The sequence below is a fragment of the Epargyreus clarus genome, unplaced genomic scaffold (genome assembly GCF_041222505.1).
Source record: "Epargyreus clarus isolate Ecla_fem2 unplaced genomic scaffold, WU_Ecla_fem_2.2 ptg000007l, whole genome shotgun sequence".
Lineage (NCBI taxonomy): Eukaryota > Metazoa > Arthropoda > Insecta > Lepidoptera > Hesperiidae > Epargyreus > Epargyreus clarus.
Genome location: NW_027332215.1, coordinates 74,675 through 101,858, shown reverse-complemented (window position 1 = coordinate 101,858; position 27,184 = coordinate 74,675). Strand labels below are relative to the sequence as shown.

General features: G+C 34.7%; 1 protein-coding gene across 11 annotated transcripts in view; it reads left to right on the top strand.

Moving 5' to 3' along the window:
- Imp (IGF-II mRNA-binding protein) overlaps positions 1-27,184 on the top strand; it is a 98,048-nt gene that overhangs the window by 61,666 nt on the left and 9,198 nt on the right. For 4 of the 11 annotated variants that reach the window (XR_012102401.1, XM_073074248.1, XM_073074244.1 and 1 more), the window contains 2 exons: positions 25,068-25,475; positions 25,582-25,825. Coding sequence is in view for 10 of the 11 variants with exons in the window: in XM_073074248.1 (XP_072930349.1) it covers positions 25,068-25,475; positions 25,582-25,825 (652 nt within the window). In the remaining variant the exon portion in view is untranslated. Of the gene's footprint in view, positions 1-12,447; positions 12,679-23,030; positions 23,202-25,067; positions 25,476-25,581; positions 25,826-27,184 lie in introns of those variants that run through there. The other 7 variants (XM_073074250.1, XM_073074246.1, XM_073074245.1 and 4 more) reach the window with 5 other exon arrangements.

Below are 27,184 nucleotides of genomic sequence, written 5' to 3'. Positions count from 1 at the left end.
ATGATTTGCCGATGATATAGAGAACTTGGCAGTTTCGTTACAGGACTTCGATTACATGTCAATAGCTGGTTCTCCAAATTATGTTCACCAAATATATGAAAAACATGTGAAAATGTCCATGTTACTTATGAATTCATGACACATATATCTCGACTTTGCAAGTTAAGTAATTTTTTAACTAGGGGATGAGTGGTTCTGATATATCTTGAACTCAACTATGAGAGTGATGCTAGGACCCAACTCGGCCGGGCTGCACGCGGAAAATTGCAGAATCTCTACATTAAAAAATCTTTATACCTGAAGTAGTGAGTATTAAAGCAAGGTCATTCTAGTGACTTGTGGTTCTAGAACGGTCCTTTCCTATAGGCAGATTCCTTCGAAAGCCGGGAGGCGCAGGCGCTTAGCACGCTGTGGTCGATATTTTACTACAAGACATGATTCGCAGGGATGATTTAGAATTAGCAAACTCACTTATGCCCTCCGCCATATCGCTTAGTGGAACAATTGTTAAACACTTAGTTGGGAACATAAGTTTCAGTCAAGGAAAGTGGACAATATTTTACTTCTGTCTGCGTGTTTCCATAATAATCCCCAGTCCTCATAGCTCCTAGGTTCCAAGGTACCCCGCTCACCGTTGGTAAAAGTGTAGGAATCCTGAGAGTTGACATCGCGTGTGACATTTGGAACGAAGTTGGTGTCAAAGAAACTGGGCGTCCCGATCAGAGTCATGAAGTACTTCACTTAGGACAACTCACGAGTGAGGCCCCACATGGAGTACTGCCGCATCTCTGAACAGGGGTGCCACAATACCAGCTTAACTCGCTTGACCCCGTACAAAAACGCGCGGTGCGAATCGTCGATGATCCAGCGATCTCTGATCGGTTAGAACCCTTAAGCCTGCGGAGGGACATAGGTTCCCTCTGCGTGTTCTACCGGTTTTACAGTGTCTACGTCGCCCTTCCTTCATCGCACCACTCGCCGCAGGATGAAGTGCCATCCACACCAACTGGATTCGTGGCGGTCCTCCACGGTCCTGTTTGAGCGGTCATTTTTGGAATGAATTTCCTTCTGAAGTATTCCCTGAGCGCTACGACAACAAAAATAGTTCTCCTCCAAAGCCGGCGATGCATTGGCGACTCGTCTGGTGTTGCAAAATGTCCATAGAGACTGCTTTAACTGCTTTTCATCAGGAAGCCCGTCTGCCTTATCGTAAGGTATGAATATATAAAAAAGGTAGCTCAATTATTAGCTCGACTTGTTCCTTCACTTCAAGAAAACCCGACGAGCTTAAGCCATGGCATCTCATTCCGCGGTAGATTAAAAAATAGTGTTCATTTTTAAATGTCCGTTTAGGCAACCTGAGTAGCTGGAGGTGGGATGGTGTGGGAGGGGGTAATCATAGTATTGCGTGGAGCATTCTGAAGGATATTGTGTTTGTGTAACCAAGAATTTATTTTGATTGGATTATTTTAATATTTTTTCCAATCAAAATGAGCATGGGAAGACTACATGGAATGGATTAAAAGAAACAGATTTTTTTCAATAACATTCATTTGGAAATAGGCATCCTAGATACATCGTCAGCTTAATCGAAAGGCATTCAGCTTAATTGAAAGGCATTCAATGTTTTCGCCTAGCATTGATTTGTCACAAGGAAAAATGTTTTTTTGTTATTTTTTGTAAAACTTTGCAATAAGTACATAGTAAAAGAAAATAATAATGGCTCGAAGGACCAAAATCCCGAGTTACCACGGCGGATCAAATTGTTTGTAAATTATCTTTATTGTTTGGTTAAATAAGCATTTTATATACGTTACCATACTAATTGATTATGTTACAACTTATGAAATAGTGTAAAAAATATAATATTAAATCGTAATGTAAATGGTAGTGAGAATGTGCGTCGCGGATAAACGTGTAGGATCGCTTTTGGGAGGTGGCAGAACCCTCTGGCGGCACCACTTATATATCTAATCCATTCTAGGGTTGATTACAGATGTCCTTCACTAGCAACTTACTATTGGACTGGTGGACTGTATGCTCGTCTTATGAGTTACTTAATGATATGGCAAGTCAATCAGAAAGGCTGTTAGCGTTCAAAATGATAAATTATGTCAATTTAAGGCCTGAGAACCCTTTTTCAGTATGGCGGCTGAGAGACAAGAGTTGCGACCCCGCAAATAAGAAGATTGCTAAAGAATTAAGATTAACGCCCAACATCTGTGACACCCAAAAATTGAATTGTTTCCTCTAACTTGCAAGTTTAGGACCAAAATTTGTAACATTTCAATGGACTTATAATATTTATGTAATTACACAAATCTTACAAATATTGGTCCTGAGCGTGCAAAACTCATAAGACTCAGTTTATTTTTTGGATGTTATGAGTGGATTAAAAGCTAAATCCTAGTTTGTCACTCTGTTAAACATTTGTTTGTAGCTTACTCCAGGGGTGCTAGATAGTTTTGGTCTGAGCAAATATCGTGTATCAGGGCAAAATCTGAGCCAATGGGCACAATGGGCGGCGAATAAAGATCGTATGTGTTTCGCTTATGTACAATACGATATCGGTTTGTATGCAGATTATTGTATCTTTATCATTCAGTTCAGACTGAATGTATATTCAGAACTAAGATACACTCCGATCCGTCCTGTATATATATCTTATACATGTAGGCCATTTCTGTTGATTTAAAAACTGTAACAAGTATTTTGGTACAGTTTTTAAATGAATCACAGTACTCCACTCAAGGATTGCATTTTTGGACATATCTTGAACGTGTAACAATAACTGCAATCTTGCAATCAATTGCATATGGTAATCGAGTTATTGTATTATTTCTTCACCTATATGCTGTTCTACACGATCTTTGGTGTTAAAATAAGGTAGTCGCCAAAAATAAAAATATCAACTGCAAATGCACATCCACTGTAAAATAATATCGCGCAAAGTAATTGTTTTATAAAAAAAAATCAATAAAAAGAGTACATAGTCATGCTAGTACGCTCTGAATATAGGATTGAATCGCGTCGCCATAGCAAATTGTATGACTACACCTGCCCTTAACAACTTTAGAGCTTACTAGCAGTTTGGCGTGGACTATACATGTTAATGAAAAGAAAATGAATGACGAAAATGATATAGACATATATTTTTGTAATCTTCTTTTAATTTCCTTTATTTTGATACCCTACTCGATAGGTTTGGTTAATTTACTTTTTAAACGTGTTGCTATTTCGCGCCAACAATCTGCCATTTTACACCCTAAGTGATATATAACTTCTAACTTGGCAGTATTTTAATTCTTTTAAAACACTAATAATATGCTGTAATTTTTAAAGATACACCTCATTTTTGCCTGATGATGCAATAAATAATACAGAATGTGTTTGTTTTGAAATGGAAGTAGTTCCATGCCCAGTTGTAGAAATATATAATATAATAGAATTTGTTACAAATTTGTAGTTTTGATTCTGATCAAAATCTACTTCGCTGAGCATTTCTCGTTACTTTTTCCACCATACTCACTCAATTGAAAAGCTTACACTGAATTTGTATGAATATAATGTTATTTGTGCAAGCAAAACTCCTGTGTAATAAATTTATAATCATTGTGGTAAAGATCCGTGCAATTGAAGTGCAAATAAAGGTCACATTGTGAACAATGTGCCCCATCCCTCGCCCTCGAATGTGTCCTCTACGCGACCGGTTCGGCCGGTGAAAGCATATACACCGCGCAACACACAGTCATAACCCAATGCTTGTGTTCGCGTACGCCAATATACATATACATAACCAAAAAAGAGCTTCAGAGGGCTGTTCTTATATTTGCCGCGTGTCATCGTATTTTCTGTAAATATTAAAATGTTATTATTTATTATATTGCAACTAAAATTACTTACTATTACGTAATTAAAGGAATTATAATTAAGAATATTGCGATTGTAGATAATGTTAATGTTACGATTGTTCAAAGACAAAAGCTTTTAAAAAGCTTTATTAATATATTTAAAGGCCTGATCTGGCGGCATTGGCGTTAAGTAGTCCCAACTTTAGTGTGTCCCATACTTATTGGATTTTCCCATGACCCTTTTAAAAATGTTGCATTATTGATTGTTTTAAGTATATTACAACAATTTTAATATAGAAGACGTTCCAAATTGCATGGAGCCTGTAAGTATCTTAAAACTATGCAAGACATGGTGTAACATAAAACAAATTAACTATTTATTAAGTCGTTATAGAATCAATGACCGCATTTGAATTTCAGTTTTAAATAAAGAAAGTAAGAAAAAATAGCTCGATAGTTCATGGTGCACATGCCAGTATCCAGTATGCATGTTTTTGTTTATAATGATTTAATGATTTTAAGATAAAATAAATAAAAAACAATAAATTATGAATAATAAATATGTGACTTTAAGATTTTTTTATTATTTATTAGGATTGAAAATATAATCGAAAATATTTTGTTATAGGTACTTGTAGATGAAGATGTTTAAAAATATTCAGAAATAAAAACATTTTTTTTTAATTTATTGTTGTATACAGATGTCCCGTAACTACCAATTTGTAAAAAAGCAACTAAGTAATTAACTAGCAAACAAAGTAATACAATTTATTAAGTCAATTTTTACCTACGTTTTAATGTCGTCTCAAAGTGAAACTTTGTATATTTTTATGTAATTTGAATGATAATTCCTTAATTTGATTTTTTGGAACTGATCTGTTGATGGAACCTAGGATATGGATGGTAGATCTCTTATCAATTTTATCCAAATTTAAACTAAACTTGAAGGATTTACTAAGAAATTAACCATGCATCTGCTGGCTCCATCATCAGATCAGTTCCAAAAAATCATTTTTTTAATTCTAAATAGTAAGTGTGGTACCTTTCTGAAATTTCTATCAACTAGACATATTTTGTGGGTAATGTGCACTTATAGTTAAGTACATTTTTTTTTCACCGCGAATAGTCACAATTGAGGAAAAAATTGTAACAGCTAAAATCTGAAAATAGCCCTTTTTTTCATAATCATAATCATAATCATAATCTTTATTTGCTAAATAAGGTACAATGGATGTTAACACAAAGTATTATTTCCTCTTATTTTACCTTTAAGGCGTGCAAATATACAGTCAGACTAAAAATATTTCCAATATTATTTATAATATTTTCGTGGTCCCTTCACATATTTTAACCAATTTTTACATTCCAATATGGTTACATTCCAATAAGGTAGACCAACAATCTGATAGTATTTAACAGAATAAACATTGCATCACCAAATTTATAGACGCAGTTAACGAAAGAAGCTGAACAGTGCTGAATGAAAAAAAATATATAAAAAAATGGATAGTGCAAAAACGGTTATACTTTTACTAAGGATTTTTTTTCCCAGAGAGGTCAGACCCTCACCTATGTTCTCCCCAAGTTTGTCGTGGTACTTACGGGACACCCTGTATATTAATCTCATTTTATATTTTCTTTACGCTATAGTTATATTCAGATGTTAGTATCGATACAAGCATATTTTACTACACCTATGTCTACACTCAGTCATGTTCAACTGTCACTCTTCTCGATACCTCTCTGGACGGCTAGACTATAAATGTTCTTAGAAATTTAGATGTTTAATCACTGCCTTGTGCAAATGATTGACTGTTTAAATTATTAATAACAAAAAGTGGTAGTGATGAATATTAAATTGGTGTTTAAAATGTTTAGACTATACTTGCATATATGTAGGTGTAAAAGCAAAAAGAGCATTTATTTGAACTAAATATCCTACTTCCTACTAATATTATAAATATGAAAGTTTGTGAATAAGTTTGCACGAAAAAACTACTCTACGGATTTTCATGAAACTTTTACAGTAATATAGATTATACGTTGGAATAACACATAGGCTATAATTTGTAATGACTTTATGTAATTTTGGTCGTAATATAACGATACATATCAATTAAGTAGGAAAATATCTGGCCTCTGAGAGTTACCTTGGCGTACGCTGCCTAAACCATTGGAGTAACACAAAGATGATATACCGTAGAATGGGCATGATGACAAATTTTTAACCCCGATTCTATAATGTAGGTACTAGGGTGGTTGCGAATATCAGCATCAGCATCCGCTGATTATCAGCTTTTTTTTTAAATATCAGCATCAGCATCCGCATCCGTAACAAAAGATGCTGATATTTAATGCTGATATTGAAATTGTAACGTGTTAGTTGAAGACGGGACCGAGCTTAAATCACGTGGAGTTTTAGCCAATCACAGAAGTTTATAAACACAAGTTGTCATCAAACAATCATTCGATTGTATTGACAACGTAATTTGGTCAGACATCAATAACTTTCGATCATAGTTCAATCAATCAATAACAGAATTATGTTTTCAATTCATAATGCCACATCCAGTGAAAAGTGCAATATGACCAAATATTTCGTTATTGAACAAAGATACGACACAGTGTAGTTTTTGTAAAAAAAAAACAAATAAATGCCGACTTCTGTGTCACTGCAGAGTGGAGGGTAGCTGAAGTGGATGTTGGTTTGGTTCTGAAGTCTGTGCTAAATATATTTCGTTGGATAACTGCGTAAACAGCATGTTCAATATGAGCGCCGGCTTCGGAGATATGTGCTGAGCCAAAATTTGTTTCAGTTGATTTTTGCTTTGTAGTGACATGGAAGTCGATTGAATTTTTTAATTATTATTTTTTTACCTTTTTTAGTGATGACATACTAAAAATTTTACAAATGCACTAGTCGCCCTTACTATTTTTGAAAGTTTCCCTCGATTTCTCTGGTCTGCCATCATAAGACCCTTATTTGGAATGGAACTACTTTGGAAATATCTTTTTTTCCAACAAAATAAAAATCATCCAGTTCGGTTCATAAACGACGAAGTTATCCGCGAACAAACATAAAAAAACATATATACAGTAGAATTGAGAAACCGCCTCATTTTGTGAAGTTGGTTAAAAAAGACTATTCTCGTAAGGGACGTACAAATACCTCAGTATAAAATATATTTATATTTAGTATTTTTAAATATCAGCATCAGCTGATATTAATCTGAAAAAATCAGCATCAGCATCCGCTGATCTAGTAAAAACCTGCATCAGCAACAACCCTGGTAGGTACGTGTCTACTGATTCCAAAAATCGTATTATTTCGGTAATAATTTCAGTATTAACGGAAATATTAGCATTTTTAAAATAATTTTGAATTAAGCTCGAAAACGCTCACGGGTGTTATGGCTGCGAGTGACGTCGCGCTTCATATCCCATAGAAAAAAAGTTCAAGCGATACGGTGACACGCCAAAAAAATTTCGTCATTTTCCCCGATTAGCGTTTTAGACAAGATGGCCGACTACATTATTTTAAACTCTTATTTTATTGAAAATATAATCAATCCTAAAGTTTTTATTAAATACGTACTTTTTATATGGAAGCCACTATGACCAAAATTGTGAACCATAAATTTAATTAAATTAGATAATATTTTGCAATGCAAATTTTAGTATATTTATGAAATTTTTAAGTATATATTTATCACACTCGTATTAAAGTATTAAACTCGCTCTAATTTAGTCTAACAAAAAAATGTCATTGTCAAAATACGATTACAGGTATTGCAAACCCTACCAAATTAACAAGAAACGAAAGTTTCACAAACTCGAACAAAAAATTAAAACTTAATAACTGCACACATTTAAAAAAAAAATTTAACAAACGCATTATGTAAACTAGAAAACATTTGAGTTCGAACACGATCTCGAAAATGAATAATATCAACTACGAGACTTAAAAATGGCGGCACAAAAAACGTTTTGGCTCCCAATTGTTTTACCATTATCATAATTTGATTTTCTACCATAAATCTTGTTTTTTATTATTATTACTATATGAAATGAAATTGAGTTAATGTTGGAAAATGTGAATTGATTTTAATTTATTTAGATTATTATTTTATTATTGTTGTATTAATTTAATATTGTCAAAAATAAGAAACTACCATTTGAAACGTATTTCCTTGACAGGTCAACACCTTTGTTTACATTTTGGACACCTAATTATAAATAAGACTATATGTCTTTCATGCTAAGTAATTTGGCCGAATAGTTATCACGATATAATTGACTTGAATGGAGCGCCATTAGTAATTTTAGTTATTTAGATATATAGTTTAGTTATTTAGATATTAGAAGAAAGTAAACAGATTATTTTAGTATTTTATTTGAACTTTACTAAGTACCTATTTTGCCGCAAAAGCGTTAGTCTAACGTTTCGCAAAGCTCTAATAAAGCCTGAGCTATGAAAATAATTAGATGTAATGAGACGTCTCAACACGTGTTTCTTAATGGGAAAATCTACATGGTTTCGCTGAACGAAAGAAATCAAATAACATAGTTTACAGGAGTATATTGCAGTAAGAATACATAGATAAATTACTTGCAGATGTCCATTATTCCAATTACATACTAATTATGTATTACAACAAACCATATGAAACGCTAATAGTCTGTTTATTAATCAGTGTTTAGTAATAGGTTTGTTATGAAATTTGATGTGGATAATTTAAAGCCTGGGGAAGGACATAGGACTACTTTTTATAAACACACCATACAGGCGAAGATTATATAAAATGTAAACCTGATTGACTGACACACCTAGCGGTCAACGCACAGCCGAAACTAATAATCTTAGCATCTTAAAATTTCTGATAGATTCTATTATAGCTTAAATGAGCACTAAGAAAGGAATGTTGATTTTCCTTCAAGGACCCTCTAAGAGTTTCTCTCTTAATATTATAGGGGTTCAAAGCTTGTATGGAATCCGTCAGTTTTGAAGTTAGACATCTGAAGAGTAACGAAATAAATATATATTTTGTGTTATTAATTTTTTTTATTAAGATTATTTTATTTTACTATTAAGATTTTTTTAATATTAAAATGATCTGTCACGAAACTTATGTGGCAGATTCCACGCGAGTGAAGCCTCGGGTAAAATATTGGTAAAATAAATTGAGATGATATTGTCACTTAAAGATTTTTTTAATCTATTGCGGAATCGTTAAAAAAAAGGCCAACTTGTATTCCATTATCGGATAGTATCTTTCGCTCTGAGGATCAAAATCTGGGAAATAATGATACATGACAAACTGCAGGAAAAGGCTCCTTTAAAAATACATTAAATTTTAATAAATACTCATAAAAGCTTAGTAAAAGCCTAATAATAGGGTAAAAAAAATCTGGACAACTGATTATAAGCGTTCTTCATTGAAGTCAATTAAAATGTTACAATTTCTGGTCCTAAGCGTATAGACGCTAAATTACTTTTCTGATGTGTAGAGTGGGAAGGGTTTGTGTGAAGTTAAATCAAAAATGGGGTCGCTACATTTGTTCCTCGGCCGCCATCCCAGGCAACGATATTAAAGTAAATAGGAAAATTTAACATTTGGAAACATTTTTTTAATTATTTATAAAGTTTTTATTAGTAATTTTACGTAAAAATGAATTCAGATAGCAGTTTCAAATATATATTTATAGTTTTTATTTGTAATTTATTATTATTTATTTCATCTTTTCCTTATTTTTTTTTTTTATATAAGAGTAGCAGACGAGCATGCAGTCCACCTGATGGCAAGTGGCTACTGCCGCCCATGGACATCTGTAATCAACCCCAGATAGGATTAGATATTCCTATCTGAGGTCGGCCACACATGCGCCGTTACCCCTGAGGACTAAGCTGGAACGCCTCGGAAAAGTCTGTCTCCTTTACCACACCCTTCAAACTGGAACACAGCAGCGGCTAACACTGCTGTTATTAGGTAGAAATAGGTGTGGCGGTGGTGCCGCCGGAGTCGAACCACAAAGGGTTCTACCACCTATACCATACATATTACGACAAAAAGTTATAAACTCAAAGTTGTAGATAATTCAATTTGGCACTGTAATTATTGTTCTTAACCATTTTTCATTGCGACTAATAGTTATCCTGATAGAGCTTGAAAACCCTATAAAAGTGGCGACAATCCTCCTCTGATATCCAAAAAATGTGAGCCGTCACGGGACGCCTGGCAAATGTGAAACATCGACATTATTTTGTAAAAGTAATATGCAGAAAAGAACATATTGTGATAGGAACTAAATATGTCATAATGATAAAATAAAATATTACGATTTTTTTCCAGATAACGATGACTATTTATTGAATAAACATTTATTTTCATTAAATACAAAAATTTACGAATTTATTTCAAATCGTGACTACTTAATTCGTTTAATCAGTGACTTCGGTAATAGTTATAGCGCATGGCGACGCGTCGCCACACCGTACACACTACTGCATATAGACTGTATATATATACCATCGTATAGCGTCGCCACGCCAGAAATCGGTTTTACGTGCGGCGATAGATGTTTCACATCAAAAATTGAATCGCGTCCTCTGGCTTAGCTCGGGACTAAAATTTGTAGTATTTCAATGGAGCAAATATATTATAGTGCATATTGTGTTCGAGTAGTAGTATATAGGTAGTACGTAGAGCGGGTGCTGCAGTCGGCGGCAGGTGGCGCGCGCGTGCCCTTCGCTAACCAGATTGCAGGCTACCTTATATGAACTTGCAGCACATACAAGCTTTTTATACCTTATCGAACGAAATATCGCCTCCGGAAGTTCTTCTTCCGTTCGGGTCGTCTTTGTGTTTTTATCAATCTTATTAGGGGTAATAATAGCGGGCTTTTTTCGCAGGCGGTCGGCTCTTTAGAAACTAAAATTGTATTATGATCATTCGCTTATTACCTTCTATCTGCAAAAATTTCACATTAACTTCTAAAATTGAATAAAAGTACCTAGCAACTAAAAGAAGAATTAACAACAAATGGTAGAAACAAAGTACCTTAACCCTACAAAAAAAATATGTGCACATAATAGCATTTGTTGATTGTGGTGGTGCTTCCGTAGTCGAAGCACAAAGGATTATACTATCTTCAAACCCTACGCTTTACCTACTACCACTTTTTCTCTGGTCCTATTGTCGGTATGAAAGCTGGCATTGTAGTACAGAAAAAGGAATTTGTAGCTATTGTATTTGTCGATTCAGTCTTGCCTTATGTTGAGTCGATTCGTCTGTTTATATTTAACAATTCTGTATTGATGGTTAGTTCTATTCATATAATTCGTGATTAATAAATTCTTCCCAGTCCCATGGTATAAGTAATATACTTTAGAGCCTTACAAGCAAAATGTAGAACCAGTCCAGAAAGTATCCATTTTAATAATCCGCAAATTATCATAAATTAATTTAAAAAAAAAAGTAAGAGTGCACGCACTAGTGGCTTTTTTCAGTGACTGGTTTAAACTTAAATAGTTACTTTTTTATGACTCATACTCGTAGTAATAGAATGGTGGCGTACGCATTGCTTTTAACCGCATCCCGTCCTTCTTTGGTCCTAGCGATAAAACTTACGTCACGATACATGCTGTTTGCCAGAAATCCACGATGGTACTGAAATAAAATTAAGCCAAAAGCCAACAGCAGTGCGTGATAAGCCTTATAGACCATTCCAATATATTGTATCCTAAGGCTATGTCAATTGATGATTAACATAATTCCGATGTCGGGTATATATATAGTCCGCGTAAAACTACTAGTCCGCTCTGAATTTAGAAATAATCGCGTCGCCAAGGTAATTGTATGACTACACCTGCTCGCAACAACTTCAGAGCGGATTATAATTTGGTGCGAACTATATCTTTATCAGCAATGTCTGTCATTATAATAAATAAATTCATTCATAAATAATTTATTATTATTTATAGGAAATATATGGCTTTTCATTTGAATGATTATCAAATGATAATTATCAAATAAAATAGATAATGTTTTGTTATACTTTTAGGTAAAGATGGTTATTTATATTCAACAATAAAATACATTTCTTTATTATTATTTCTAAATACATTTCGTATTGTTGAATATTTGAATTGTTGGATATTTTTTTCATTTAATATGACTGAATATATCTCATTTATCTCATTTTTACTTTATTTTCGCTATAGTTATGTTCAGAAGTAAGAATCAATACAATAAACTTTTCCTTAACCGGGTATACCGATACTACATTTTAAAAACTTCCACGTGAATTCTTATTACCAGTCACCAGTCAATTAGGTACCAGTTATTATTTTAGAAAAAATATTATGAAAAAGTGTAGCACGAGTAAATAGGTGAATCGAAAACTAGGCATTCATTGTCCTTGAGAGACGTAGAGTAGAGTAATTAGTACCGAGTTGGGTGAATGGATTGTAAGTTTTTATCAGTACGGCGCGGGTGGGCCTCGCGGGGCGGCGGGTGCGGGCGGCGTGGGAGGCGCAGTTTTGCATTGCGAGCCGCCGCGAAGGCGCGCCGGTCGCTCGCCCCGCGCGCCGCGCTCCTCTCTCGGTCACACAGTCACTCAGCGACGCTCGCGCTGGCGCCATCGCTCTGCGCACTATTTGTAATACTCTTCGCAGCCACGACTCGGTTCATGTTTCTGGAACGCCACCGGAAGCTGTCGTCCTCTTCGTCCCACTGTGAAGTTTCAATTCCGTGTATCCGATCCGTGCGTGAGCCACATCGATCGCTACCCACCACCCACCCGTGACCAGAATGGCTAAATATCGCAGGTACGCTCCTGGATTGTCTCAAAATTATGTCTGCGTTGAAAATGTGAGGTCTGACAATAGGTGTGTATGTAGATTGGATGATGTAACCTCGCATTCGACAGTTCTTAAACATCTTCATTCCTTGAAGGATAGGCACATTATTTGTTCGATAATTTGTCGTATTAAACAATAAATGGAGGTGTAGAGCAGCACGTGGTGTGTAAAGTAAAATGGCGGCGCCGGCGGCGCACTCGGGCTCCGTGAGTCACCGCGAGCGCTGCTCGCCGAGCGCTGATAAACCGTCCCTCGCCCGCCGCCTGCCGCTACCCGCCAACTGCAACATGTTGTTGTTGACTTATCTACACGAAGACTACCGACGCTTCCTTCGTTTATGTTGCGCCGACGCTTGCATACCACTCAATGTTATGTCTAACTTTTTTGAACAGTCACTATACTTTGCTTGTTAATTTATATCAGTTAACAATTATACGTTGTTGACGTTTCATTTTTTTATACAACTTTATGTATAAATGTAAGACTATTATTGTAGCAACCTAATACGAACATAATATTTAAACATTTGTTGAGGAAAAACTGATACATGGCTAGTATTGTTACCGTAGAAGTGATTTTACAATAATAAGTCAATATCATTTTATTTTTGATAAGACATCCTATAGTTTTATAAACATTTAAAATAATTGGTTGGTTCAATCATTAAATTACAGTGTAAACTGTCTAAACCTGCCATAAATAAGCATTAATTACGACCTAAAGAAGTGGTGTAAAGAAGTCGATTCCGTGTCAGTAAGTGTGCAGGTTAACTAATGCAGCTAACTAATACTACGTCTAGACTACCGTTATTTGTTACTCGATGATCATGGTTCATAGAAATGTTACAAATTTTGCTCCTGAGAAAAATTCAGAGGATGCTATTTTATTTATTGGATGTCTGGGGGGGGGGGGGGCGTAGTGCGAAGTTAAATCAAAGTCTGTGGGTCTCTTGTTTCTCGTTCATCCATCATGAAAAGTGTTTTCACGCTCTTTTAGCCAAGCTATTCGTCGTAAGTCTTATTCTATAAATTTTTGTTGTAAAACCAAAAATAACAAAGGTGACGAAAATAGATTAAAATTTGGGAACACATTTTCATTTATAACTTTTTTATTGTCATTTTGAAGAAAAATGGCATAAGATTATTTTGAGATTTGATAAAAGTTTTCAAAGAATAATTGTGGCTATAGATTTTCTGTTTAAAATAAAAAAAATATATGTATATGAGACCAAATGGTTCTTACAAAATTTCTGTGCGACGAATAGTTAGTCTGAAAGAGCATGATAACTATTGACGTCCCTTTACCAACATGGCGGCGGCCCAGGAATAACAGTTGCAACCACACTAATGAGGATTTAGATTTACACTATCCCCCCCGTCGTGACATCTAATAAATCTTATATATAAAATTCTCGTCTCACAATGTTAGTTACCGTACTCCTCCGAAACGGCTGTACCGATTTTCACCAAATTTTATATGCATATTCAGAAAGTTGAGAACCGGCTACTATCTAATTCTCATATCCCTAAGTGATAATGGTCGTTCACTCTTAACATGTTTTTATTTATATGGCAACACAAGGTTTGCCGGGTCATAGTAAACTATTTATTATTCCGTGAAGCAAAAACTTTGTGCGTGTTTTTACGAAAATTACGAGGACGGACGAGTATGAAATTTGCCACATTTATAGTTTATATACCGAAGAAGTGTAGAAGGCAAATATTTATTTTTAATAATGCATAAAAAGTACATTAAATCAATATAAAAACACATTACACACATTACCACGCATTTGACATAAATACATACAATTCACAAACTATGTAATCAATATTTTCCTATGAAGGAAAATGACACATTGATATTATTATATATGTATTTTATCATGACAAAAAAACATTAACATAATATACAACCTACACGGATGCAAATTAAGCGAAGGTATTTGTGTGAGTGCACATGGATATTGTAGTATAGACATAGTAAAGAAACAGTAGTAGCACAGCTTCATACAAATCGGCCTCTGCCGGGTTGAATGTGTGCGTAAGTAGCGGGCGCCGTGTAAGCACGCACTTTTTACGCACACCATCAAATAGAGGAGAGTGGCCGAGAGTTGCCTCAGTACGGGCTGCGCCCCGCGTATGATCGCGCGCATTCTGTTTTCTGAATTTAGCATTTGAGTTCACAGATATGTAATTGATCCGATATATAATGTGTTACACGACAGTAAATAAAAGTACTCGTCATACAAGGTGTTAGGTACTTATCTATTGCGATACTATTAATATAATGCTTACTCAGTATTTGAAAATAAAAGCTATTTAAGCTTAATTTATTTTTAATGCCCTGCCCATGTTTCCCTTAAAGTTTTTTTTTTTGCGTAAATTGTATATAAGGATGAGAATCTTTTTTATTTTAATCGCGAACAATAAAAATCGAAGAATTTTTTCTGTGCCCAATTTATAATTAATGAAATATGTATTTTAAGTATATTTAAGACGTATTTTATTAACAACCCACTTATGAATTTATACAACATTTTATTATGTTACGGTATCTAAACCCTAGTGCTGTCATAAGACGAAAATAATCTATATATATATATATATATATATATATATATATATATATAAATCAATTGATGTTCGCTAGTCTCGCTAAAACTCGAGAACGGCTGGACCGATTTTAATTAATTTTAGTTTAAAATAAGTTGTGGAAGTCCAGGGAAGTTTTAAAAGGTGAGTAAATATGAAATATAAAAATTTTGCTGGGTCAGCTAGTATTCAACTAAAAACAACCCAATGCATCACTGCAAGAGTAGGTAATTATCTCGCCGAGCGGCCTTAGCTAACCTACTACTCTTTCTTTACTATGGTGTAGGTGTGAAGTCAGATTACGTCTTTTAATTGATTTAAACCGGTTTATACTGCTTTTTGGCAATCGTGCATCTTTGTCACTTCTGTTACTGGTAGCAGAACCTCGCTTCTTGTAATGGTAGCAGAATTGTTTAATTTTTAATATTTTGTTTTTGTGTTTTATTTTTTAGTAAAATGGCATTCAATATAAATAAACGAGAATGTGGCGAATAATTTAAAATATCAAAATATTTGTTTCGTTGAAATGTAATTTAAAATAACACATTTATTTTTAATCAACTAAAAATAAAACGTTAATACTTGGTACAATTCATTAAATTTAAACTTATAAACAAGGCTAAAAATTAAAAAAATAAGCAAAATAAACTTTGTAGTACATATGTATTTTAATCCACTCACTATTTTTCTGCATTCTACAATTTTCAAATCACACACTTAACTCTAATTTCGCGGTAAGCTCTTATTATAGAATTGTACAATGTTATAAAATGGTGGGTTTAAATAATACAAAGTTTATTTGTATTAATTTCACTACATATTGGAAAAACATTTTTTAAATATATTTTTTAAACAAGAATACCTCTAACTTATGTACCTAACTAAAAATGAAGAAATTTATTTTTGAAAGCTTTTTTTTTCTGACTCTACTTTTTTGTTCACTCACACTAATGCAAAGCTCAGCTTAGACCTCGCGGACTATACTAGCTTAAACATATAAACTCTTTTGTGTATAGCTTTTTGTTTGATAACAATTTTTATATATAGTCCATTGAAATGTTACAAGTTGAATTTTATTTTTTGGACATGTGTCATTTGTGGGGTTGCCACCTTTGTCCCCTGGCCGCCATCTTGAAAAAAAATACTTTTTTCGCGATATCTGTGAAACTATGAGCATTGACATTGACGAGCCTGGTCAACTTTGGAGCGCTGTAACAGCATTTTCAATGAATGAATAAAAAAAATACATAGGGAAAAAAAATACATACTTTTTTTGCTTATAACTTATTAGCAGGCAAAAAAATTTGCGACAAATTATCACTATGAACTTATTTAATTCACAATTATTGTAACTGAATCGCTGGCTCAAATAGAATATTTTTCTATAGAATATTAGGGGAAACTGGGGACACTTGATCCTTACGGGAGACTTGGTACACTGGATTTACAGAGCTTCTGTGAACACAATATGATTTTAGTGTGGCAACACTGGTTGTCTATGATACGTTATACCTTTCTAAACTTGGTACTCTTGTCCAATTTGATGTTTAAGCAGATGGCGGATGATTGTGTTTCGTGTCGCAGGAAAATATTTTTCGTAAGTTTTCATTTTGATAAAATAATTGGTTAGTAAACTTATTTTAGGTAAGTAACACTTTTAAAGTATTCAATATATATGTTTTTAAACGTCTGTTTCATAGAATAGTGTTAATAGCAGTAGATTTTTTTACAATATCTTTTTATAACCACAGTATAGTTTTAGTTAGGGTACACTTGGTACACTTTCTTATGGGAGATATGTTCCCCCCGCATTAAGCATCCACTAATGTTAATTTTTGAATAATTTCTGGGTTCAATATAGAAGGTGCAGGAAAAAAAATATCAACCATAAGATTCTGTGATAAAAGGAACATTAAGTAATGTTAGCTGAAAACATAGTTACTTGTGTATGTGATTTATCAAAACAGTGGATATATTGTTGTTGTTGTTTCTACTTTATCAACTAAGCAAATAAATCAATGATAAATCAATTTTAACATATTTTTTTTCATTTTGGTATCATATGAAAATATAGGACACTTATTTCCCTCAGGATCAAGTGTTCCAGAGGGGGGGGGGGGGGGATCAAGACAGACATATATATGGGACACATGGTATCATTCCCTATACAAAGTTTTCGTGGGCTGGTTACAAAATGTGTATACCGATATCATCAGCTTTTATACTTAGTATAGCCAATGAAATTCCACGTATTTCAGTACCAATATATCTAAAATCGGATCAATATTTACCAAATGTGGTCAAAAAACAAAAGGGGGGATCAAGTGTCCCCAGTTTCCCATATCTCACTGTAATTTTACATGGTGATGATACGACTTCCATTAAACTTGATAAAAATAGTTAGTGGGGTCTTAATGAATTACTTTCATTATCTCCGCGATAATTTTAGTCTAAAATCATATACTTTCATTATGTAATTTTTTCTGTCTCACAAAATACCCCTTACGACTTGGTACTTTGTCGATGAAAAGGATTTCCATCAAGAAAAGTACTTTAAAGTGAGAAATTAAAAATACCTGGGCGAGCTTGTTTCTCCCCGCTCGACTTGTTTTTTACCATAATAAATGTACTAATGTTCTGACTAATATAACATTCCTTCTTTTATTATTAGTTCATTGGTTTAGTTTTACTACACATGCTAGAGTACTGTTAACAGTGTAAAAAGTGTAAAAAATTGAAGAAATGGGTTTTACTTTTATTACTGAGTAGCTAATTATTGCGGTGGTTTACCTGATTTGCACAAATGATACATACAGGTTCCTCATGACGTGTTAACAAAACTTGATCAAACCGGTTAAGTACTTATTACTGGGAAATCCTGGTGACAGACCGATGCGATGGGAGACACGTTTTAAATTTATTGTATAGTACGTTTGACATCAAGATAAATGTCCAGAGTCAATATGAGTTCCGTATAAGCAATTTTCATGTTTCTTTAATTTTTAGGATTTCTTATTATAGCAGTTATAGACGTGAGTGCATTGTGAAATATTGATCTGTCTACCTAATACGGTTTAATAGACAAAGCGAAAAAAGTCGAAAAAAGCGGTTTCTTCTATGGCGGTATTTGTTTTATTTTTAGTATTTGTTATAGCGGTCACCTCTATACATACTCTGTAAGAATTTCAAGTTTCTATCTATTACGCTTCTTGGGATAGAGCCCTGTGACAGACTGTGGAGGCTTAGAAATATGGTTCAGTTTTTACCTTGTAGGACCCTAAAAATGTTGTTTTCTTCATAATCGTTTCTTGGTTTAGGTTTTAAACTGTTTACATATATTTGTCTTGTCAAACTTCTCAAACGTATCGAAATCAAGCAGATGTGTAATTAATTGTAAAGTTGTAAGAAATTAGCCTGGTAACATACCAGGAGAAGACCTTCACAGACCTCTGAAGGGACAAAGTAAGAAGCTGGGCGAGAGTATCTTCAAACTATTTGAAACGATGTTCAAGGTTTTGCTAGACAAAATATATGCCCTTAACAAGCTATGTCGAATGTATGTTGTATGTACCGAAGAAATACATCCAGTGCCGTCGCAGGAATAAATTATTAACCGAGCCGCCGTCACGCACGGTAGCGCGCTCCCTCACGCCTGTCTTCGCGTCCTCACTGCTCTTAACGCTATCCTGGATTCAAATCCTGAATGTGATTTGTTTCCGGATGAATGGTCAAAATTATTTGTCAGTGCTTGAGATACTGTGAGCGAGATTTGAGAATTTTCTTTAATTAAAGTCCTTGGTTTTGTACCGTGTTAATTAAAGTAAAAAGTAAAATAATAATGATCATCTATGATCAGCTTCTGATGAACTCCTATATAAAATTGGTTTACAGATGTCATGAACAGCAGGCACTGTATACTTGTTTGCTACTTTAAAATAATTGGGGATAACATACTTTTAGCGCGCTACTTTATGTAGTTTGGTTTTAACTTATACACATATTCAATATGCTCGCACTTGACCAAGGACGTAACTACGTCTTTGGTATGCTTTGGATTTGTTTTTGCCGCTGCCAGTATAAGGCACTACATTAGGTACACATGTACTGTTTTTAAAGTGCACTATTATTCCCTGTGTTATAGTGTGCATCATCGCTCCCCAACGTGCAAGTGCCCCGGTACAATGAGTCAGGGAACGATCGCTATTGGCCGCGATTGGCCGTGATTGGCGGCTGGCGAGCTAGGCGTAGACGACTGTATATTAAATATTGAATACTGGCGCTAAGTTCTCTCTATTTACATGAGTGCGATGCCCGGCCTTTTCAGTAGAATGTACTCGAGGAATTATTATATAATTATTAAATCATTTTGAGCGATATTTTTATGATGCGCCATAATGTCTATTAAAATGATAAGTATACAAATAACTTTTGTTTGAGAATATTTTGAGTCCAAATTTTGAGTAATAAAAATAGTTTAAAAGTTTGGAATATTTTTAAAGAAACCTAGTCATAAAATCAGATATGTATATCATAGTTTGAAACTATTATTAAAATTTGCTTTTATAACGGCTTTCTGGTCATTTTACAAGAAAATGACATCTGAGCATTTTCCATAATTAATTTTATTTATTTATTTCAAAGTCCGTTCTACGTGACTATGTTCTTATCTAACTTAATTTGATAGAGGGAGGGTTCTTAGGAAATAATTTGAAAATAATATTTTTTTTAATTCATAATTTCGTATGTATGTTAATTGGTTTAACGCGGGTGAAACCGCGCTCTCAGCTAGTAATCCATAAAACATATAAAAAGATATGCAATAACTAAACATCGGATTATATGCACTAAAATGCCAAAATATGCATGCAAATATGCACTAAAAAGGCAAAATATGGTCAAAATATGCACTATCAAATTACTATTTATTACCAAGTTGTACGTTTTTTTACGCAAATTGATATAGGGTATCCAGTCAATGGGGTTTGTGCATTTGCATATGCAAATATGCAATTGCATATAATCCGATGTCTAGTAATAACATATTATACAAGAGGAATTAACATATGAATCTCCACAGGTTAGACACAGGTTAGTAAAGATTCTTCGCCGCCTTGAAATTGAATGAAGCCACAAACAGCTTATTTTAGTACGTTCTGTTTTTAAATTCTTGGCAAATAATAAGATTTTTTAGAGAAAAATTACGAATAAATAACTAATACTGCGTAATTTACGTAATAAATAAATAATTATTTCAAATGTTTTAGGGACATTTTAGCACGGAGACGTGGCAAAACTTTTTTACGCAACTATTTCAATTCTCAAATCTGGGTATATTTTCTTGTTATGAGTGAGTAATCTTTACTAATCTATGAGGTTAGATATAATTTTATTTTATTATCTACATAACTTTAAAAGAATAGTAAAAATGTATAGAAACTACAACAGAATTTAGAAAACAGTAATATGCAAATAATGTAAGTTTTGGTCATCGATATATAATATAATAATATTTGTAATAGAAGATAATTCAATTTAGATAGAGACCTTAATTTTTGTAACAAATTTTATGAGCGACGATTACTTTGTCTGATAGAGCCTGAAAACCCTTTTTCAAGATGGCGGATTTTTCAAGGCACCCAAGAGTTGTAACTTCACAAATAAGGATTTAATTAAGTTTACATTGACGTCCTTTGAGGTCCAAGAAATAAAATTGCGTCCTCTGCCAATTGCCAATATTAATTAATTATTGACAATAAAAATTAAGGCCAATAAAAAAATAATTTTCTCTTAAGGCCCGGTCAAATAAAAGTGTATTTTAGCGCCGCGTACGGCGTAAATTACGCCGCGTTGTGTCGTACGGAGTTGTAGCAGAGTATAAGGTTATAGATATTTGTATTGTGGTTGTAGTCTCGGGCACACAGAGCGCGCGTACGTGTACCGCGTACGGCGTTCTAACTCGGCGCTCGGCGTTCTTGTCGCCGGGCGTTATACATTTTTACAGATTTGCTTACTAGCGCCGGGCTAAATTTTGCAAAATATTTATATTCCGACTGAATAAGTAATAGTAAGCGTTCGGAAACAATACTCTATAATAGATCTATATAATATAAATGATAAAGTACGCGTTCTCTTTGGCCAGGCCTTTACTTATTTAGAACTGTATTGCGTGTCCGACCTTTAGTAGTTACAGTAAGAACTCCTATCATAATTGGAGTTTACGAGCTATTGGTCTGCAGTGGCTAGTTAACATCAGATGAACTGTATGTCCGTTTGATAACCCTTGTAATATATTATGATTGCGTTATAATATAATGTAAAGATGATGTGATTATTAAGTTAGTTGTTATAATATGCGTTTGCACAAGTCTGACCGCTTGTCACAGGGCTCTCTTTCTTAGACCGTAATAGATACACTCATGAAAAATTTACAGAGAATGTATAAAATTTCCAAGTGTTTTCAAGCGTTTTCATACATATAAAAAATAAAAGCTTGAAAATAAACATGCGTCGCTATGCAGTTGCATGCGAGTTTTTAGCTTTGTGTTGAACCGTAATAGGTAGTCCAAATTTCTGCACAATATATAAATATTGTACAAAAATAATTCTATTCTATTTCTATAAATTTGGCGAGACTGAAAGGGTTCAGTCTCCTCCAATAGGGATTGGTTCACATTCGATTTCGAAGACGCCGTTACACACCCAGACAGGTCACAACTAATAAGTCTGGTAAAAATAATGCTTCATATAAGAATAAAATGATTGATGAGAATGAAAACTTACTGTTCTCAAAGTGTTGTGGTGTTGGTATGAATTGTTATGATTTTTTAATTAATTTTATTCCGAAATATAGAATTTGTTGAAAAATTTCGTAGCACCCCACGCTTTTAGAATGGTTTACTTTTAGTTAAAGCCGTGGTTTTTAGTTCCGTTTCGTTAGTTTTTAATGTTTAACTATAATTTATTTATTTATAATACCAGTACAATAGTATAGTCCGCGTAAAACTGCTAGGCCGCTCTGAATATAGGAATGAATCGCGTCGCCATATTAAATTGTATGACTACACCTGCTCGCAACAACTTCAGAGCGGACTAGCAGTTTGGCGCGGACTATACTAGCTAGCGGCCATGTGTTAATTGATTACTGTCGCACATGTAACCCATGTAACTCGACTGGAAACCCATCTTCTTGGATTTACTCTTTATACATATCCTAATTGACTTAAATCAACTCAAATCAACCCTTAGGTATTGAAGTTACTTTTTCTTTGGTAACATATACTTAGTAATGTTAATGTTAATTGAATCACGGATCACTATTCGCAGTGTTGTAGTATACAATATGAAATAATGCAACTGTAGCAAAAGAGGATCATATACTTACAATGAGGCGTAGGTGAAGAGTCAGTGAAGAGTGAAATGGAACCTCATGCGAATTGTGAATGGTGTGCGGGGTTGCGGGGTGTGGGGCGTAGTAGTGCGTCATCTCCGCTCCGCCATTTTGTGACGAGGCTCGCATTCGTTCCCCGTCCCGCGCTTTGCACCTCGCAGCGCGTTGTGCAATCGTGTGCCCGTTTGTTATTATTTAGTTGGCCGGTTAGGAACTATTTGTAGTAAAAGCCGGTCGCGCGCGCATTGGGTAACATAAGTTTGGCTAGGTAGATTAGGGCTCTGCTAGGGGTTTGTTGTTTGATAATAGTCTACAAGTGGTTATGTCACTTGTCGCAGCCGGTCATCCAAGGTACTCATCAGCGGGCTCCCACTGCACGCTCGCTTCGACAACATCGAGCCCCTGCTCTCACAGTACGGCAACGTGCAGCATTGCGACAAAGCCATCTCGCGTGATGCCAACACCCAAGCGGTGTATATCACATTCGAGACGCCGGAACAGGCTCAGCAGTAAGTATGACGTTTGACGCTCGCGATCTTCTCTTCTGGTCGCTTGGTCTCCCGCTTCTTCTCTCCGCACTTGAGGCTGATGCATGATGTTTCTCTGTTTCCGTGTCACTTCTGTCCGCTTCTTAAATTGCCGTCACCTTAACCCTGTTTGCTCTTCTTTGGAAATGGCCCTGTTGATTATATGATACACAGCGCACGCGCGTATAATAATACAGTTTGTGAGGAGCATTGATTATTATTTATCAATTATGATATAATTCGTTTAAATGTTTTAAAGTGGTTTTGTATTTTAATGGTTTTATAAAGTAGAGTAAATGATTAAAAAGTAAAGTAAAAAAGAATGACTTGGTCGCGTGAAATGGATTTTATTTCTCTTTTAAAAACAACTGTAGCAGCTATTAAGTAAATGTATTTTAATAAAGTATTTCTATTATAAATGATAAGTAAATATAATGTTTCACGAAGTATGCACCTAATTTTATACAGTTAACATTTTATTTACGCTAAAGTGTGCTAAGAGTAGTTTGTGCAAGTTACGTGAATGCATCCACCAATGTAACGGCTTGAATTGGAATTGTGATTGTGTGTTGTTTGATAATAATTGTCCGTTTTTATCTCACTGGAGCAATGTTCAATACGCACTTAGGGACGGAACGTATGGCTTTGTGATAAGGTGAATGTACCTACAATCATCTCCGTTCGTGTTAACACAAGTGTTCTTTTTAATTTACATGAAGTACAGTAACTCTCACAAGCCCATATTTCTTATTGCGTATTTCATTGCTCTAGTATATTGACATGGTTTAACACAGATTATAGAAATAGGGGCAGATACAGTGTACGAATGTGTCGCACTTTTCAAATAAATCAAAAATTAATGCTTTAAGATGTCGCCCGGCCCCCCTTCTAGTATTCCGTCTACAATGATATTATGTTTAACTCTCCTTCAAGAATTTTTGTTTTTTTTTTTAATTATTTAATAGTAATATAAAACTTTCTATAATTCTATAATCTGTCATGTTATTTTATTATACCTCCGCATGTGGTCTTAAAATTATATACCTAAAATATTAAATACACCTTAAACTACACGCTAGTAATTGCGTTGTATGATTTTAGACTAGTATTTTGATATATAACTTACCCTTTAATATGTAATCTTTTTAATGTGTAACGGGTACTCACGATATGCGTTTTTAATTTCGACCTAGGTGCAACTCACTTTACTTAATTTCGTTAAAACTTGATTTTTAAAATATGCATGCGAAACCTTCGCTTCGCCTTCAATTTCTAGTGTGTTTTGTTGTTGGAGAGAAACGAGAATGACATCCCAATTGTCCCCATTGATGAACTATATGACACAGATATTACATAGTTTGTGCCGTTCGCTTTGTTGCCGCTGATGATAAATGAGAGAATACATAATTATGAGAACATACGTGTTATTATAAAAAATGCTTTCGGTCCTCAATGTTCAACGTAAAAGACGGAATATAATAATTTTTTCAAACGCACTTTAACTCAAACTTTGTAAACAAGTTAAAAAAAGTTTTTTCATTTTGAATTTATATTAATTGTGATGAGAGTTTTAACAATTTCCCACAATTGGGAAAGATTTCATCATTTGTCACCAACGGTAACAATTGCTAGATTGTCGGAAATTGTGCGTGAAAACCCATATTATGCTATATGCCGCGTACTAAATTCAATAAAAGTAGTGTCAAATATCGTAACAGGATGAGAGCCACTGTTGTCACGTTTGGTCGGAGGACATATCGCATAGTGTAATGGCGTATTTCACGTTGGTTGTGATGTGTGGTGGCGTGTCCTGGTGTGTAAGCGTAGTGCGTGTGTTGCGTGTTGCAGGGCTATTAACGGATTGAACGGGTGCGAGCTGGAGGGCAGCCGTATGAAGGTGGAAGCGGCGGAGGGCGGGTCGCGCGGCGGGCGGCGCGGGCGGCCCGGCGGCGGCCGCGGCGGCGGGGCGGCCGGCGGCGGCGCGCGCCCCACGGACTTCCCGCTGCGGCTGCTGGTGCAGAGCGACATGGTGGGCGCCATCATCGGCCGCCAGGGCAGCACCATCCGCCTCATCACCCAACAGAGCCGTGCACGCGTGGACGTGCACCGCAAGGACAACGTGGGCTCGCTCGAGAAGGCCATTACTATCTACGGCAACCCCGAGAACTGCACCAATGCCTGCAAGCGGATACTCGAGGTCATGCAGCAAGAGGCCAACAACACCAACAAGGGGTCAGTGCCGTGCGATCCCACTGCGTGCGTGAACAATATTACTATATTAAAACGCTTATTCTATTATATTGCTTTAATGCTATATGTTTAACCGTAGTAGTGTAAATAATTTAGTAACGTATATGTGCAGAGAGATTTGCCTCAAGATACTGGCCCACAACAATCTGATCGGGCGCATCATAGGCAAGGGTGGGAACACAATAAAGCGCATCATGCAGGAGACTGACACGAAGATCACGGTGTCCTCCATCAATGACATCAACAGCTTCAACCTGGAGCGCATCATCACCGTCAAAGGCACCATCGAGAACATGGCAAAAGCAGAGTCACAAATTTCCGCTAAGCTGCGTCAGAGCTATGAAAATGATCTGCAGGTATTATAACCACACCATACACCAAATTATACACCACATTATTTATCAATTATTATTATACAGGATCTTTTGGCTATATTAACTAAATAATAGTTTAAAATAATTACATTGTATAATTTTTTTTTTATGCTCAAATGATAGTCTTAACCACAACACAATTGTTGCTATACTTCCGCCACGGTGCGCACAGAATTCATGTAAACAAATTGATATTAAGGTTATAAAGAATCGGACACTAAAAATAACTAATTCCTTGGAAACAAGAAATTAGTAGATTAGTAGTAGACTAGATTAAGAATATGACGGTGGGATAATTTTTTTTCGAAAGCTGATCCGCTCCTAAGAGGATATTTGCTCTTATGTGTTTCATTACCCGTTATTATTGATTATTCCCTGTAGATTAAATGGTGTTTTATAGCCTAGAATAATGGTAAATAAAATGTATATAGAACTCGTTTAGGACTAAATCCACCAAAATGGAAAAAAATAAGACAGTATTATTGACAACTGGGATATGGAAAGTGTTGGTACAGCAATATGATGAAATCTCGAGACTAACTATATCTCTTTATAATGCGTGTTTATAATGTCTTGTCTGGCAAATTATTTTACCAAAAAATACGAGTCCACGATACGATAACATAACGGGCGTGTGATAAGTACTTTATAAAGTGTACAGCAGACTGAGTATTGTACTAAAAATAATATTTGATGTGCTCAGGAGGAGAAGTTCTGACTTTATTCATATTTATATTAATCATATTTTTTATTATTCTTGTTTTTTATATTATTTTTAACATATTTGAGCATTTCTGAGAAACGTCTTGATAGAATTGAATATATACATTTGAAGCTTTACTTTTCAAACAATTTGTTCTGTTATAACAAACTAGATAATTTAATTTACTTTAAGTGTCATACATAAGGGATGTGGAACAGAAGTCCGAGAAAGCATAGTTTTATCGCTTATGGATGGATTATACATAACAACTGCTGTATATTTAATAAAAAATAAAATACATATTACTTTAAATTATTCTCGCTTTAAAATGTTTCTAGAATTAAAAAATTATAGACAATCTCACATAACATTATCTGAGGACTTCCTAATTTTGCCTATTTTTAGTTTCATTGACGCGAGTATATTCCTTGCGTTTCACCTGTCCGGACTACTTTTCGCAGCGGTTTGCATCAGACGTTAAGAAATCATCATCAATTAAAAAAATTTAATGTTTGCAAAAAGCAAAATGAAACTTCACCTACGTAGTTTTGTGTACAATGTTATGTTTTAATATAGATTTGACAAATTCATGCAATGATTTTTACGTTTCGACTACATATAAGAGAACATATAACGAG